General features: G+C 34.0%; 1 protein-coding gene and 1 non-coding gene across 2 annotated transcripts; both read left to right on the top strand.

Annotated features, from left to right (window-relative positions):
• The first annotated feature begins 2973 nt into the window (after nt 1-2973).
• Nucleotides 2974-4736, top strand: LOC18433950 (flavonol 3-O-glucosyltransferase UGT89B1). Its single transcript, XM_088848983.1, is given in 2 exon segments — nt 2974-3416; nt 3419-4736. Coding segments are annotated over 2 exon segments (1434 nt in total). The 5' UTR covers nt 2974-3218; the 3' UTR covers nt 4655-4736.
• Nucleotides 4737-13649: 8913 nt separating this feature from the next.
• TRNAI-AAU (transfer RNA isoleucine (anticodon AAU)) lies at nt 13650-13723 on the top strand. Its single transcript has one exon. It is a non-coding gene; the product is annotated as a tRNA-Ile (tRNA).
• The last annotated feature ends 3707 nt before the right edge of the window (nt 13724-17430 follow it).

Raw genomic sequence — 17430 nt, 5'->3', positions numbered from 1 at the left:
AAATGTTTTTTTAATATAGTTATTATTTCTAATTTTAAAACTTTATTTTTCCATAGTCATGATCTCCATGTTAGATATTACATGTCCTTAAAAATTAAGTTCAAAAATCCATCTCAAAAATAGATTTTTAAGTGGTAACTCACTTCTACATGGACCCACAAAAACCATGCATGTCTAAATGGGCGCCATCCCAATGTGAAATTGGTTATGTTTCAATTTATTCTCCATATTTGCATGTTCTCTCAATAAATTATGGACATAAATTGTTGCAATAATAAATTAGTCTAAAATACATCTAAACTATAGAGATGAATAACTAAACAGCAACAAAAATGTACCTAATATATCAATTTTTTATATCCTATAATAGCAAAAGGAGAACCTGTAAAAATGAATAATTCGGAAAGGAATTAGAAAATGAGTTAAAATAATATAAAAGTTTTAAACAAACAGTGATTTTTATACATTTGAATTTCAACTCAAGCGACCATATTTAATAACTATACAAAGTCAAGGAAAGCAAAATTATGTTACCCAACAGTATACCTTGTCATCACCGTATGCCAATGAAACTGAAGGGCAAATTCTATCGGATGGTTGTGAGATTAGTTTTGCTTTATGGGGTAGAATGTTAAGCAGTCAAGAAACAACATACCCATAGAATGAGTGGCAATGCTAAAACGGATAGAATTCGAAATGAATACATTCGAGAAAAGTAAGATGTGACACCAATAGACAATAAGATGAGAGAAAATAGAATTAAGTGGGTGGCGGAAAGCTCAAAAAGGACAAGGGGTTGACCTAAAAGGACAATTGGAAGTAGTGAGAAAAACATATGGGGACTTATGGTCTCATTGACGGTATGGCCTTCAATAAAGCAAAATGGCAGACTATGATTCGTGTAGCTGACCCCAATTAATTGGAAAAAGGCTCTGACGATGATGATATAGACAAAAATAAGAAGTAGGAACACAAAAGAGAGAAAAAAGAAGAAGCAAAAAAGCAAGATTAAAAGAAGATAGATTGTAAAAATAATTGTAAAACAAAACCATTATAAAAATAAAAAGAGTCAATGATTTGATAAAAAGATATACAAAAAAGTAGAATTTTACTATGGGTGCAATTTACATGGTGTTGCAACCTTAAACAATCAAAATAAGGCGCACCTCTAAACTTCGTCACACGAAGCAATTTTGGCATAAAAAATTATTAGGATTCTCGAGAATTTGTTTTGATCTCTAATTATAGAATTTTAATCTCCAAAAATAGCTCAAATCAAACAAATTTATAAACATATGAAAATCTGGAAAATTGACATTCCAGATAATGGCTTGCAAAATGCACAATTTTTTAGGAATTGAAGTCATTTAGATGGTATTCCAATATCAAAACAACTTTTTTTTTATGGATTTCTTAGGTGTTTCTTAATTTCGAAATTTAAAACGTAAATCTTACATCAACTTTTTCCTTTTTACTATTGCCTCGTAAAAGACTTTGTGCATGCGATGCCCTGGATGTGGTGCTACAACCGGTCGTCTAAAACATTTGGACATTCACGATATTTAATGATAATAAGATCTAAGAACCTTACTAAAATGGACTATCTAGGGCTAAAGAAAAAGCTTTCAAAGGATGCGTTTTTAATTTTTATTTTTTATTTTTAATTGTTAATGAAAAGAGTGTATATTTAAAAATTAGAAAAGTTTATATAAAACCAAGGCTCTAAATGATCAAATTAGAACCCACATCAAAATTTTCACTAGAAGAGGTTGTTTTGATGTCCAAATATCCTCAAATTGATCATCTTGACATCAAGTTGCATAGATATGAGAAAAAAAGGGATTTCAAGTTTTGAAAATAATGCATTTTTGGACCATCAATTTTCAAGATTTTCAAATTTTCATAGATCTGTTCGATCTACACTATTTTTTAAGCTTTAAATTTTATAATTAAAGACGAAAATATATTTTAAAGCTATCACAAAGATTTCTAGTATTGAAACCATATTTCTTGACATTATTTGAAGGTGCTCTTTATTTTGTTTGTTTAGAGCTTTGGCTCTATACAAACGAAGCCATTGAAAGTTAAGATCAAACAAATGGTCCTAACATAGTTTTTTAAGATTGTTTCATTATATTATTATAAAATCATTGCATTAAATTATTATAGAACTATTGTTTATATATATATATATATATATATATATATCAGCTGGACTAGATCGCGATCGAGGTCGACCAAAAGGTAGTAATTTGAGTATCATTTGATTTAGTTATTATTTAATTGAAATATGAAGGCGTTTAATAGAAGAAAAAAGTTTATATAAAGTTGAAACCTTAAATTGTAGAATTAAGGTGTACCCCAAAAATATTTTCGCAAAAAGCTATTTTGACATTGGAAAACCATCTAAATTGGTCATGTCAACATTGAGATGAATGGATATGGAAAAAAAAAAAGGTTTTAAAGTCTAAAAAGTAGTACATCTTGCAACACATTATTTTAACCATCTACTTTCAATATTTTCATATTTTTATAGATCTATTTAAGTCAAACATTTATAAAATTTAAATTTTTATTATTGGAGATGAAAATGGGAACCTTTTCTTTTTGGGGTAATTCACAAGGGAAGGTACCATTTTTTTTTTTATGCAGTCAGTGGAATATAAGCCACCGTGCAACTGACGTATGCATCAAGCCCTTTCCTGCATCATGCAAACCTGATGCTTGCTTAAATGAAAAGCTAATCTGGCACTTTCAATTTCTCCACCATTTTTAGCTTTTGTCTTTCCCAAATTTAGAAGTCTCGGAGGAAATAGAAAGCGTGTTGATGGAAACAGATACACACTACATTTCTAATACAGTCTGTAAGCCTCGAAATAATAATGATAATAATAGATGCTTTTATTTTTTGGGCTTTGGTGTATCTAAAAATTAATGTATAGATAGATACAAGGTAAAATGGTAAGAGGAGAGAAGAGAAGAGAGTAAAAAACAAGGAGGTGACAAAGGGCAGTATAGTGAGATGAGAAAGAGCCATTGCACACGGTGAGAGAATGTCCACAGTATAAGCACCTCTGTGTTCGCTCTTATGTGTGTGAGAGAGAATAGAAGCACCTCTGTGTTGTGTTTGACAGGCAGGAGAAGGAGAAGGGGTATGTGTGATCAACCGACCTCTCTCTTGCCTAGTGAAGATTGTGGTGATATCGAAACCCGAATCAATGGAAGCAGATCAATCCTCGATTCCAACTCGGACCTCGGTTCCTGATATGGAAGCACCCCATGTCCTCATCTTCCCCTTCCCCACCCCGGGCCATGTCCGGCCACTCTTTTTGCTTGCTGCCGCTCTTGCGTCCCGTGGCGTCCGCATAACCATCCTTGCCCTCCCCTCCCTCCCCTCTCTCTCTTCCTTCTTTTCCTCTGCATCCTCTTCCTCACTCCCCATCTCCTCTGTGTGTCTCCCCTCTCCTCCCCCCCACCCCGACACTCTCTCTGCCATCATTCACTCTCTCTCTTTGCTTGCCGACCCAATCCGAGAACTCATCCTTGGCCTCCCCCATACCCCCACTGCTCTCATCTCCGACATATTCCTTGGCTTTACAGAATCCGTTGCTCGCTCGCTCGCTCGCTCTCCATCCCCCGCCTCACCTTCTACACCTGCAGCGCCTTCGTCATCTCCATTCTGCATTCCTTGTGGCTCAATGACACTCCGGAGCCCGAGCCCATTAAATCCATCACGGAGGCCCACGGTCCCATCCCCTGCTCTGCCCGATTAACGATCTCAGACATCCCAGGTGCCCCTACTTTCCCCTTTGGTCACCTCTCTCTCCTATTTCGAACCTACAAAAAGCAAGCCCAAAAGGCCGCGCAGTCTGGCGAACATGACCCTGCTTGGGTTTCAGTCAGGGAGTGCTTCCTTTCCAACATCTCTAGCTATGGCAGCGTGTTCAACTCGTTCATGGAAGCAGAAGCCGAATACTTGCTACACTTGAAGTCATCGAGGAGCGGCGGAAACATCTGGGCAGTTGGCCCTGTGCACCTCCTCCCTCAGGTACAAACAGTGACCGCGAGGAGCTGGGCAGAGGAATGGCTCGAGGGTCACGCAAAAGGCTCGGTCATCTATGTGTGCTTCGGCACGCAGGCCACGCTGAGCAGTCAACAAGTGGACACAATTGCAGAGGGGCTCAAAGCCAGTGGGGTACCATTCCTCTGGGCAATGCCAGAGGAATGGTTGGTGCCTTCAGAACTCGAGGCTCGAGCGGGCACACACTTTGCTGTCACCTGTGGTTGGGCTGCACAAGCTCGCATCTTGGGCCATGGGGCAGTGGCTGCGTTCCTTACACACTGTGGCTGGAACTCAATGCTGGAGGGCCTCGTGGCCGGAGTTCCAATGGTTGGTTTGCCCATGGGCGCCGATCAATACCTCAATGCACGACTGTTAGTCGATGGGCTGGGGGCCGGCACAATGGCATGCGACTACGGCACTGTGCTGAACCCAGGTTCATTGGCTCGAGCCGTGACTCTGGTTATGGAGCCCGGGTCCAAAGAAAGGGCTCGAGCCAGGGCTTGTCGAGCCCTGGTCCCAGGAGGTAGCTCGAGGGCCCAATTGGAGAACTTGGTGGAGGATTTGCAAAGGCTTCATGCTTCTGGGGTCTAGTAGTAAACCTAAGGCTCCACTACTTTATTTTTTTATTATTCATTATATGAATAATCGAGTCCCCAGTATGTGAGTTAATGTAGTGTCATGCTACAATTCCTTAGTGCCACTTATTTTAGTCAGTGTAGGTGTAGCTAAAAAATACTAATAACAAGGCACAGGATTTGTGAAAAAATAAATATTTTTTCTTATTTTTTTGGGTTGATCAGTGGAGAATATAGGCCGCTACCCGTTTTCAGAATAATTAGCTGTTTACAAATGTGACAGTGGGAATGAAAATCTAGACCGGTAGATGAGGCTCAAGTGATGCTACCGCCACGACCTCAATCCCATTTCCAAATATCTTTTTTCATATGCAGTTATACTCATAGCCCCCTTCCTTTTTCTTTTTTTTGTCTTTTTTTTTTAATTTTCCAAAAATGCTCCCACTTAGGTTCGAAGTGACAATGAAAAAGTCTGAATTCAATGAAATACTTGCACTTCACTTCTTAAAGGTCCGAAGTTGAGTACTTCAATTAATACTTCAATTGTCCAAATTGTTAACTAATCATGCCAGTCCAACTTATCCGTTTCAACCCACATGTCAAGCACCTAGTATAGGGATTTCAATGATCCGTTAATTCTCAAAGCATCTACACACTCTGAGATCATCATCATCAGAGGTCATAGCCTTATCCCAACTATTTGGGGTTGCCTACACAAATCATGTTCCGCCATTTTGCTCTATTAAGGGTCATGCTCTCACTAAGATTATAAGTCCTTTTATCTTTTCCCACTACTTCCATCCATATATTTTTAGCCTTTTCCTAGCCATTTTAGCGCCTTCCACTTGAAACAAATCACACCTCCTAACTAGTGCCCTATTGGGTCTACGTTGCATATAGGATGCCCACCTAAATCTAATTTTTCTCTTCTTATCACCAATTAAAGCCACACCTAAGTTCCATCGAATGTACTCATTTCGAATTATATCCTTTCAGGTCATGTTAGTTATCCATCTCAACATCATCATCTCTGCTATACTCATTCCGTGGGTATATTGTTTCTTTCCAATCCAACATTCCATTCCATAAAGCAAATTTGGTCTCACAGTTATCCTATATAATTTTTTCTTCAACTTTATTGGTATACGACAATCACATATATCTCTATTTCGCCCACCGAGCTCTAATTATATGTGTGACATCTTCCTCAATCTTTCTATTTTCTTGAATTTTCAACCCAAGGTATCGAAAATATTCTCGTTTAGGTATTTATTGGCGATCAATCTTAACTACTTCCTTGTTTCAACAATTAATATTACTAAACTTGCATTCTATATGTTTTAGCCCGGCTAATTTTATATCTTGAGATTCTAGAGCATCCCTCCAATGTTCTAAGTATGCATTGACGTCACTTCTAGTCTCATTGATCAAAACTATATAAGATTGGGTTATACATATAAAAGACAAATTATCTAGATGAAAGCTTCAACTTACTTTGAACTTTGAAGGTCCAAAGTGAAATCACTTCGTACACTTCTTTAAAAAATGTCCGAAGTCAAGAATCTCGTCAATTTGGATCATCAAGACCCGAATTAAGACTATTTTGGAAAAAACTTAAAATATAAGAAAAAAGATCCGTGTAAAATACAAAAAAAATTGAAATTATAATAGCAGAAACTTACATAAATATGGGCATAAATTTCTCTATTTCAAAACAGTCACGTCATTTGGCCATAGTGCCATCTATTGAACTAGCCCCTGCTACCACTGTATGAGGTGAAAGACGAGCCAAGAGGCAACATACCTGAGTTCATGAGCTGCGCTCATCCTTGTCGCTGCCATGTTAGATTTGGGTAATAACAGCTAGCTTTATAACTTACTATTTACTTCAAGCTTTTTCATCTCGTGATAATATTTCGAGGGATTTACGTACAGATTGCAAAATTATAGTTAAAATACAAAATACTCCATTGTAGAAATTATAAACAAGGTCGATTGATCTATTTTTTTTTTTTTTTTTTTGAAAATTACCCCTCGGTCAACCCCAATTTTAATTTATTTTTCTTTTTAGTTTTTTTATTTTTTTCGTTATTAAGAAATTGCCTCAAGCTTTAAGGCACTGCCTTACTAATGAAAAAAAAAAAATTTAAAAAATAAAATTCAGGTTGACCAAAGGGGAGTTTTGAAAAAATAAAAAAAGTAGATTGATCTACATTCTTTGTAATTTCTCTGTATACGTCGAGCAATTTGTATTTTACCTAAAATTTTGCAAAACTATGGTATAAGAAAGTCACACTCGCGTTTTTGTAAAAATAGGCAAATAAGAGTATGTCATAAAATTCAAAAATTATTCTTTTGAATTCGATCGTGGTCACATCCTCAACCATCCGACTTCATTTCTAATAGCTAAATGTCATTGGGATCATTTTTTACCAAAAGTAAAAGGTGGCGTGTCCTTCCTTCAAAATCCATGCCATTTTCAGAGCTGCCCGTAGTCTTGGAAATAAAATATCACAACATGTGAACTTCAATTATAAGGAACAGAGTCAAAAAATAGGTTTTTTTTTTTTCATCTAAGGTCTAAACTTCTATTTTCACTTAACGCCTTCAAAAGCCACTAACGATTAAAAAAATAGTTTTTTTTCTGTCATGTTCAATAATTGTTTCATTGTATGCTACCACCGTAGAAGTTTCTACAAGATTATATGCCCTCATGCAAGCATATCATATGTTCACTCCCTTTAGGTAAAATCCTACTTGAGAGTATCTTTAGGAGTTGGTTAATTTTTGTTGAAAAATGTTTTCTCTAAAAATTATGTCAATATTTAGAAAGATTTCTTCTTTAAAAAGAAACCATCATTTCTTCTAGTGAGAAAAAGAGGGAAGTGGAAATGGGGTTGAGGTCCACCACTTGAGCTTCAGGTATGGGTCTTGGTTTTTATTGCCACTGACGTTAAAAAACTACTAACTATTTGAAAAAAAAAAAATGGTTTTTATTGCCACTGACGTTAAAAAACTACTAACAGAAGAAACGGCCAACACTCAAATTAATCCTAATCACCACTAAATGAAAACAAGAACCTAAAAGTAAGCCAACACTCAAATTAATCCTAATCACCACTAAATGAAAACAAGAACCTAAAAGTAAAAAGGCCTATAGAGAGCTGAGAGAGAGAGATTAATGAAGAATGAGTAAAACGACTAAATTCAATACGTTAAAAAGGCCTATAGAGAGCTGAGAGAGAGAGATTAATGAAGAATGAGTAAAACGACTAAATTCAATACGTTGAGATTATGAACCCTCTTAGACGTGGAAATAAGAATCCTAAATAAAAATCTACCGGGATGATTTATTTAATAAGCTAGAAAGCAAGTACAAACCACTATGCGAACCTGACAAATTAATCCTAATCACCACTAAATGAAAACAAGAACCGAAAAGTAAGCCAACACTCAAATTAATCCTAATCACCACTAAATGAAAACAAGAACCTAAAAGTAAAAAGGCCTATAGAGAGCTGAGAGAGAGAGATTAATGAAGAATGAGTAAAACGACTAAATTCAATACGTTAAAAAGGCCTATAGAGAGCTGAGAGAGAGAGATTAATGAAGAATGAGTAAAACGACTAAATTCAATACGTTGAGATTATGAACCCTCTTAGACGTGGAAATAAGAATCCTAAATAAAAATCTACCGGGATGATTTATTTAATAAGCTAGAAAGCAAGTACAAACCACTATGCGAACCTGACAAATAAATGAATAACAAAACGAATTCCACAATATTTTCAATTTGAATGAACTCTCTCTCACTCTAGTCACTCAATTTTTTTAATATTGAAATGGAAGTTTGGGGAAAGTTTTACTACCTAATACAACCCACCTCCTTTACTTAAGAATGAGATGAAAAAGTTTAATGTCCTCATCCTTCTTGGACCGACAATTTCTTAAATATTTTGACTGCAATTATATGTGATAAAGCACAACACACACTTTAAAAGCAATGCACAGCTAAGAAAAACAATGCACCTCAGGTCATGGATATATTTGTAATATTATGATTTTGGGATTGTCTATAAAGAGATCATTTATCTTTTGTACATAGAGGAACAATTATTTTTATTCTTTAAATTTCAGTATGAATGGTTGTTAGAGTATCATTAAATAGACACACAATTCAAAAAAAAAAATCTCGGACCTCCTGACTCACATCAAGCCATCCAATTTGGCATCTAATGAGTGAGCTTCATAAACAAAAGATAAATGGTCTTTTTATAGACAATCCCTATGGTAATATCTAGTCGTATAACTATGGACTGACCAAGCATGATAAAAACATGGTTCCCTTCTTTCTTTTCTTTGGTATGTCAGGATGAGGATTGATCTTGGTATGCAGTGCAATTGTCAATCCACATATAGAATTCAATGTTGATATGTGTTTTCCTCGTAAGACAATTAAAGGTGATTTTGGAACTAAAATTTCGCAACTCAGTCATCTCAATCACCACAATCATGAATTTGATAAGAAAAAATTGGACTTTCTTTTTTACGGATCATCAAACCTGCACTATATTTTGAGCTACAAAATCATGAATTTGATATGAAAATGCATCTAAGGTGACTTAATGTGCTTCATATCAACAATGAATCTCGAATATGCATTTTTGAAAGGGAAGGGCATCTGATTAGGACCTCATTAAAATTTTCCAACTACTTTCTCCTGCACTCAAACCGTTACGAGTTACGACACGTTAAAGGGCCTCACCAGTCATGATTCCTGATTTCCCTATTTTTGAGCCTTGATTCAACTAGCATTTTCCCATGGAACAAGAGTTTTCTGTTTTGTAAGATCAATCTTGGGAATTTAAATCCCAAAATGATGGAACCCATTCGATCATTTACTTCAAAAACTTGCTCCATTAGATCCCAACAAAATTAAATTGGATCATTTCCTTTAGAGACTTATCCATTTGCCAAAGTGATTAGTTTTGCTCCATTGAATTACAATGAAATTAAGAACTAGTTTGGAACCTCCCATGACTTTATTAAGAGATAGGCGAAAGTGTTATTCTTTTTTGTTATATATTTTCCAGTGGGCTTTTTCACGATAACACAGTTCACTTCGAATAGCATGGGGCAGAGAAACCAGAAATGGGAGTACCCATGATTAGCTGGACCTGATCAAAAGTTGCATTATATTATTTCAAATCATCAGGGAAGAGAAACTGAAATATTTTCAATAAATAATCCATCCAAACTAGTTTTATCAGTAGATCACTTATTTTAAGAAACTTAGTCATTTGGCCGAGCGTAACCGGGTGAGGTCGACTCGATCCAGGTAAGGGTTTGGATATATCAAAAACTGTATTTATGTATATTTGGGTCTTAAGCTCCTATGAAATATGTATTTCAAAGTTTATAGAAGTACTACTAAAGAAAAAAACATATGCAATAAACAACCTTCCTAATATGGGTACATATAAAAAGAAGAAAAATATTGTACCAAAAAATAAATGCAGGTTTCTATAATTTCCACACTCCCCCTCAAACTCAAGATGAGTTGAAAGAGAGCAAATTACCCCTCAAACTCAAGATGAGTTAAGAGAGAGCTACTTGAGTTTGGACAAATGAAGGCATGCCTTAAAAACAAAACAAGAATACAAGAAGCTTGAACAACTGCAAATTAGTGATCCTTAAAAACCGACGCCTCAAACAGAGCTGTCTCACATAACAGCAAATCAACATGTCTCCTAAAGAAACAAGATTAGGTAATGAAAAAAAAAAAACTTGATTATTACATAAGATGGAGTAATGAAAACTCCATCATCCAATAGGATTAAGTAACGGAAAACTCAATCATTAAAATAATCGAATAATGGAAAACTTGGTCATCAACCATAATTGAGAAATTCAATTATCAAACATAAGACACTTGGAAAAGCCGACAAAAATCAGTGGTGGATCAACAAGCGCCGTTGAACCTTAGATTCGGGGTCGATAACAGTAAGATCCAAAACAGTTCAGAGAGTCGGAACATGACTCGACAGATAGACAGATCAGATAGTCGAAACACGACTCAGTGGCTGTTTTGCATATAGAGCAGATCGGCCATTTCAGAAGTGGATAGGTTAACAATGAGCTCGAATACGCCGGAGGCCTTGGTGGGTTCAAAGCGGCCTTCACTTGCTGAAACCAAAAAAAGCAAAGACTCAGAGTTTCTAGATATGGAGAGAGAAAGCTTCAAAAGATGGATTTGGAACTCGGGTTATTCAGTTAAGGCCTGGTTCGACTTGTATTGAGGTATTTAGCAAATCCTTTGTTTACATTCCCCCAAAGCAGAGGCATCAAAGTGCTAAAGTTCTTCTGGGCCTTGCTATATGGGAGATACAAGAGCTCATTGAAGTTGGTTACTGTTTGAGACTAAGGAACCAAGAGAGCTTGAATGCTAGAGAGAGAGAATGATGGTTCAATGGGAGACAGAGAGCTCTCGCTTACTTGCTCAGAGAAAAGACACATCAAAACCAAGAGCCAATATTGAAGTTAATGCTTCATGTGCACAGGCAATATCAGAAGGGCAAATCCACCATCTCGCAAATCCACATCTCTCTAAACATGGAAAACTTTTCCTTTTGACCAACCTCAAAGCAAAGAATAATCGGCTACCCTAGAATTCAGAGAGAAGGAAAAGTCGCAGGTGTGATAAAGACCAACAATTATGGGATTCCTAGATGCGCATGGACACAGTGAAGAAAGAATGGATACGGTGAAGAATCTGGTTCGGATATCATGTGAGAAATTATATGGCTTTAAACTTCCATAGAAAATATATTTCAAAACTTATAGTAAATGTAAACAAGAGCTCTAATATATAGGGTTACAAAATTGTGTACAGCTAAAGAAAGAAATATATACAATGGACCACTTTCTTAAAATGAGTACACATAAAAAGGAAAAAAATATTGTAACAAAAATAAATGCATACTTCTATAATTTTCACACGACCCACCTCATGTAGAGGCATATCAAGTCCAAGTTCACTTGAGCTGGATGCATCTTGGATCTAACAAGTCATATCTGTGTCTAAACTGGACCCTATTGAGACACCTCTTTCTAGTTAGCGAGTTCATTACCGTTTTTTTTGTGACCCAGTGTTTTAAAAAGCAGATCGGAATGCCTAGTTTGACTGGTTTGAATAGAACAAGAGGGTAGTATAGGTAAAAAGTCCCCTTGAATACCATGAATACTTCTCTTCTTTATTTGGTGGTTTTCTGGATGTTAAATACCATGACAGTGGTGGGTGGTGGGTTTACTGGACCCAAAATGAAAGGTTTTCTATACTATGCTAGTTCTCGCTACAATCCTCCTGTTAACATTGGACAGTTGAGGTCTTGGTAGCATACTGTGTAGAAACAAATGCTAGTACAGTAAACAGTTCGTTTCAGAATAATTACCTACCCCACTCCAAAATACTGATTACTAATCCACATCGATTACATGCAATCTATTGGCCATTCAGTGCCCGTTGAAAACATGAAAGGGGTCAAAACCAATGATATCAGGGAACAATTATGGCTTATTATTACATGAATTAAAAATAACTACCTAAAAAAATATTACTACTCAGTGTCCGCCCATAGGAGCACACTGTATATGTGCTCCCTCGAGCAAAAAAACAAATTTTTTTTTTGAACTTGATAAAAAAATTGAGCAAAAGAGCAATTTAAGATGATTGTTTAGAACTTTAACATTGATATCCAACATAAAATTACCACATAGTATTAAAAATCTTGTGCATATTAGAATAGCCCATGAGTATTAAAGAAAGTAGATACTTTTCTTGTGCATGTTAGAACCTCAAACAATAATATATATAAAGTGCTACTTCGAACCCTATCAAAAGCTTTTTTTTTTTTTTTTGTCAAAAACTATTGCGATGTCTTGGAAATCTATTTTCACCCTTAATTATTAAATTTAAACTCAAATATTGGGACAAATCGAGCACTCCATAAATAGTTGAAACTATTGAAAATAGACGGTGCAGATGATGCATTGTAAAGTGCAGTATTTTCAAGGTTTGAAATCCTCTTTTTTTTTTATATCCATACATCTTGAGGTCGAGATGATAAATTGAAGAGTTTTATTACATCAAAACAACTTTTACTAGTGGATTTTTTAGGTGCGCCTTACTTTTTCCATATTGGAATGAAGCCCTTACATCAAATTGTGGCTCCATGATGCAAGGAGAAAATAAATCAGAATAATAAAAATAAACAAAAACAATGGTTCAGAGAATAAACCCTCTCTCAAGATCCGCATGGAATCCAACCCAAAAAACAATCTTTTCACAAGATTAACTTTACTCGATTCATATCTTTTTACAAGATCAACTTTTCTCAATTATGATCTTTTCAGAAGATCAAATTTACTCAATTCTCATTCTACGATCCTTTAGAATGAAAGGTCATATCTCCTTAAATAAACTTTAGAAGAAAAAAAAAATCAGCAAAAGATAATTATGTCTCTTCTACATACTTTCCCTATTTTATCTCGCCTCCCTATTTTATCTTTCCTCCTTATTTTCTCTCTCTTAACTTAATGTGTCAAAAAGATTTACCTCTAAATAGATAGCTCATGTTTTACATAGTCAAAGCTTTCCCCTAAAGGCAAAACATTGCCCACAGTTGAAAAGATAAAGCTCCTAGATAAATCTTATCTTATTTTTTTTAAGAGACTAACAAACCCAATTTTTCAATAACAGATCACGCTCAAATCCTCCCTCCTTCCCAATGAACTTGATTTATCTTGAGTAAATTTCTATTTCTGATATTTTAAAAAAATTAAACCCTATTTTTATTTGCATCACTCAACCAATCTGATCGCCTAGATCAATGGCCAATTCCTTAGGTCTAAAAATTGAACATTGAAATCAATAATGCCATTTTATTTTTTTTAATTTAATTTTTCCCCAATTCTACATTAAATATGTACTTACCACCCACGATTGCACATCAGGCCTATTAGCTCAGTTGGTTAGAGCGTCGTGCTAATAACGCGAAGGTCGCAGGTTCGAGACCTGCATGGGCCAATACTATATTTTAATGTTTTGTGAAAAGAAATACTATATAGATAAATTTACTATATCGATAGATTCTTAATATTAAGTGAAAAGAAATACTATATAGATAAATTTACTATATCGATAGATTCTTAATATTAAGTGAAAAGAAATATCTAATACCCATATTTTGTGAAAAGAAATACTATATACATAAATTTTTAATATTATGTGAAAAGAAATACAATACATATATTTTAATATTTTGTGATAAGAAATACTATATAGATAAATTTACTATATCGATAAATTTTTAATATTAAGTGAAAAGAAATACCATATCCCGATATTTTGTGAAAAGAAATACTATATACATAAATTTTTAATATTATGTGAAAAGAAATACAATATATTTTAAAATTTTTAATATTTTGTGAAAAGAAATACTATATAGATAAATTTTTAATATTATGTGAAAAGAAATACCATATACTCATGCAATTATATGGTGTTCCCGCATGCAACAACAAAATCATTCTACTCTTTGCCATCCACACGTGTCATTATTAGTGGGATCATTACGCTCTTTGCCAACCACACGCGTCACTTATCAATGGGTTCCTAATTAATTGTTTTAAAGGATAGGATTCAATGCGATTGAACGTGTAATTTTGATCAAGAGAGCCGCTCACCGTTTGATTTTAAATCTGATGTTTCAAAATATTTTATTTTTGGTTTTTTTTAAAAAATATTAAAAATAATTTTTTGATAAAATATAATGATCAAAATATTCCTTAAAATTTTCAGAGATATTTTGGTCATTTTATTTTATTGAAAATATTTTTTTATATATTTTTCGTTAGTGTGAGTTTAATAGAGGAATAAACGTCCAAAATTTGATGTCAAAATAGTTTATCAAAAAAATAAAATAGTATAGAGACATGATATTGTAATTGAGGCAATCTTAACATGGCTTGTCCATTTTTTAAATGGAATTGTTGGAGACCCTATGCCACATATTTATTTCTTATCCTATTTCATCAATATCTCATAATTTTATGAGAAATGTATTTTTTTAAAAAAAATTTAAATTCAAATATATAGAAAACTTTTAAATAGTGAAATGGAGAGACACTTTTGTATGGAAAATATACTGCCACAAAATAATAAAATTTCCCCAAAACTTTGAAATAGCTAAAAAGGAGAGATAATTACCCATTCCCCCTTATAAGGTCCACAAAACCTCAAAATAAAGAAACACTTGAAAGAGACATTAAATACAAAATGTCGATAATTTTTCTAACTAAATTGAAAATGAACCTTCTATTTCCCATGAAACAAAAAACTTAAACGTATGATTTCCAAAAAAAGAAGAAATTAAAAAAAATTGAACGTGAAAAGGAAATAAATATTTTTCAAACTACACAAACTTTTAAAGTTTGTAGAAGAACATAGAGCTCAAAAAGTTATGAGCTAATGACGAAAATGGCCACAATTTTGTAAGAGATGTGCCATCATGCATTCCTTGCTTTCAGCAACAAGAAAGGGTACTTGCATAAACTCCTTTATGGGTTTTTTTTGGTATATACTAATTCCAGTGTGTTGTGACTCGCCCGAGTCCACTCGGCCCCCGCCCGAGTTGGGTGTACAACTTGGGGATAAATTTTTTTAAAAAAAAATAAAAATGTTGGATTGTTTTATAATATTTTTGTACATGATTTAGATTTATTTGACAAAGATTAGTGAGTTTTTTTTGCCATAATCATTGTTTTTATATTTTCCTCTCATTGAATTTTAAAAAATGTCTCGAATTGCAAATTGGTTTTTAAATCTATGTTTTCTCTATATTTTTACGCTTGTTTTAACTTTTTAAAGTTGTTTTAGGTTTCAAAATACTTTACTACAAGTTGTTATTGTTTTCAATTTTTTTATTTTTTTTTCTTTTTCTTTTTCTTTTTTTCAATGGCCAAAAGGCCCTATGTTGAACTCTGCCGAGTAACTCGCCTCCCCTGGCCACGGTGATTTTTCTGGCCTAGGCAAGTCAGAGCACACTGAACAATTTATTTACATCCAAAATATATTGGAAATCCGAGAAAATTTGCCTTTTGGAAAAAAAAACTGGCAACTCCTTTTGCAATTTGGGAATGACCTGAAAATATAAAAAACAAGAGTGCAAATAGCAATCACTTAGATAGTCAAGGGTCCATTCCAACTCGCTAATATATAAGAATATAAGAAAAAGAAAAATGAAGAGATATTGCATATTATGAGATCATTTACTTTTGATATAATAAGGTCACAATTATTTTTAACCATTAAATGTGAATCTAATGGATGAAAAAATTTTATTTTGTAACTTTATTCTTAATTGATAACACATCTCCAACCACCCAATTTTATACCCAACGATCAATCCGCCTTATATTAAAAGCAAACGGTACCCTTGTATACATTTTCCAAAAAAAAAAAAAAAAAAGCTTTGGATTTTGATGTTCTAATGTCAACAATGGACCGATGAGGAGTACCGTTATATATTGGATTTGTTTGTTGCAACGAGTACCTCAACCGTCCATCAAGGTGGCATTAAAACGATCACTTTCTTTCATTGTTAACACTTATGTCATTGATCTTGTCAAGGTGACATTAAAGCGATCACTTTCTTTCATTGTTAACACTTATGTCATTGATCATGTCAAGGTGATGTACAAAACTTATTTTCATAAATTACTGATTTTTTGAACCAGAAGACTTCAAAAGATGTTTATGTTAAAGTGTATTTGTTATCACTTTTTTAATAGAGTATATTGTGAAGAATTTTAGGTTTATTTGAAGGTACTCAGTGTCCATCAATCAATATGAATATACAAACCTCAACATTAGTGCCCTGGTGTACATGTCTAAGTTCTATTGTTTTTTATGGAGAAAATTTCGTGTAGAACTCTAATTTTTTGAATTATTTAATGATAGACCCTCATTCTAATTTTTTTTCAAACGGCATAAGAAAACTCCTAAAGATTTCACCAGACCCCCACATCTCTTATCTCACTCTTTTATTAACTTTTGATTATAAAAATTAGCCCCAACAAATTTTTTTATATCATTTCAACCCAAAAATGTTTTTAATGAGTTGGAAAAGGAAAAAAAGGGTTAAAACAGTTTTTGGGATAAAATGATATAAAAAGATTTATTGTGGCTAATTTTTATGGTAAAAAATCAATAAAAGACGGAGATAAGAGATGAAGAGTATGGTAAAATCCTTAAAGATTTTTTTATACTGCTTGAAAAAAAAACGGAAAGAGAATCTACCTTTAAATAATATGAAAAATTAAAATTGTATTAAATTTTTTTCCTTTTTTGTACCACCGTGAGACAATGAAAGGTTCACCTAAGCGGATGCATACTAGTAATGGTCTGAATCAATCGAACGACCTTAGCCACTCATTCGTCTAATTTTTAGAGACTAGGTCTAAGGAAAAGTATTTGGTGAGTCTACAACGAATTTGGAACTCTTAAAATAGGTCAAAGCTAATGACATCCGAAGAATTAAAATGAATCATCCAAAAATAAAATAAAACATAATATTTTTAAGGCTCTCTTCTTTCTTTTTCTTCATATTCATGAATGCAATGGTGTTAGATGATAACCTGCAAAAGTTTAGATCCAACATCTATCTTGGAGATGGATTTCATGATGTAGGGCTGAGAATTTCTTCGATATGGATTGAAACCTAAATTTCA

Source organism: Amborella trichopoda, chromosome 10 (genome assembly GCF_054954075.1).
Source record: "Amborella trichopoda isolate Santa Cruz 75 chromosome 10, AtrichopodaSantaCruz75HAP2 v2.0, whole genome shotgun sequence".
NCBI classification, from domain to species: Eukaryota; Viridiplantae; Streptophyta; class Magnoliopsida; order Amborellales; family Amborellaceae; genus Amborella; species Amborella trichopoda.
Note: the sequence above shows the minus strand (reverse complement) of the source record. Positions and strands in the feature narration are given on the sequence as shown.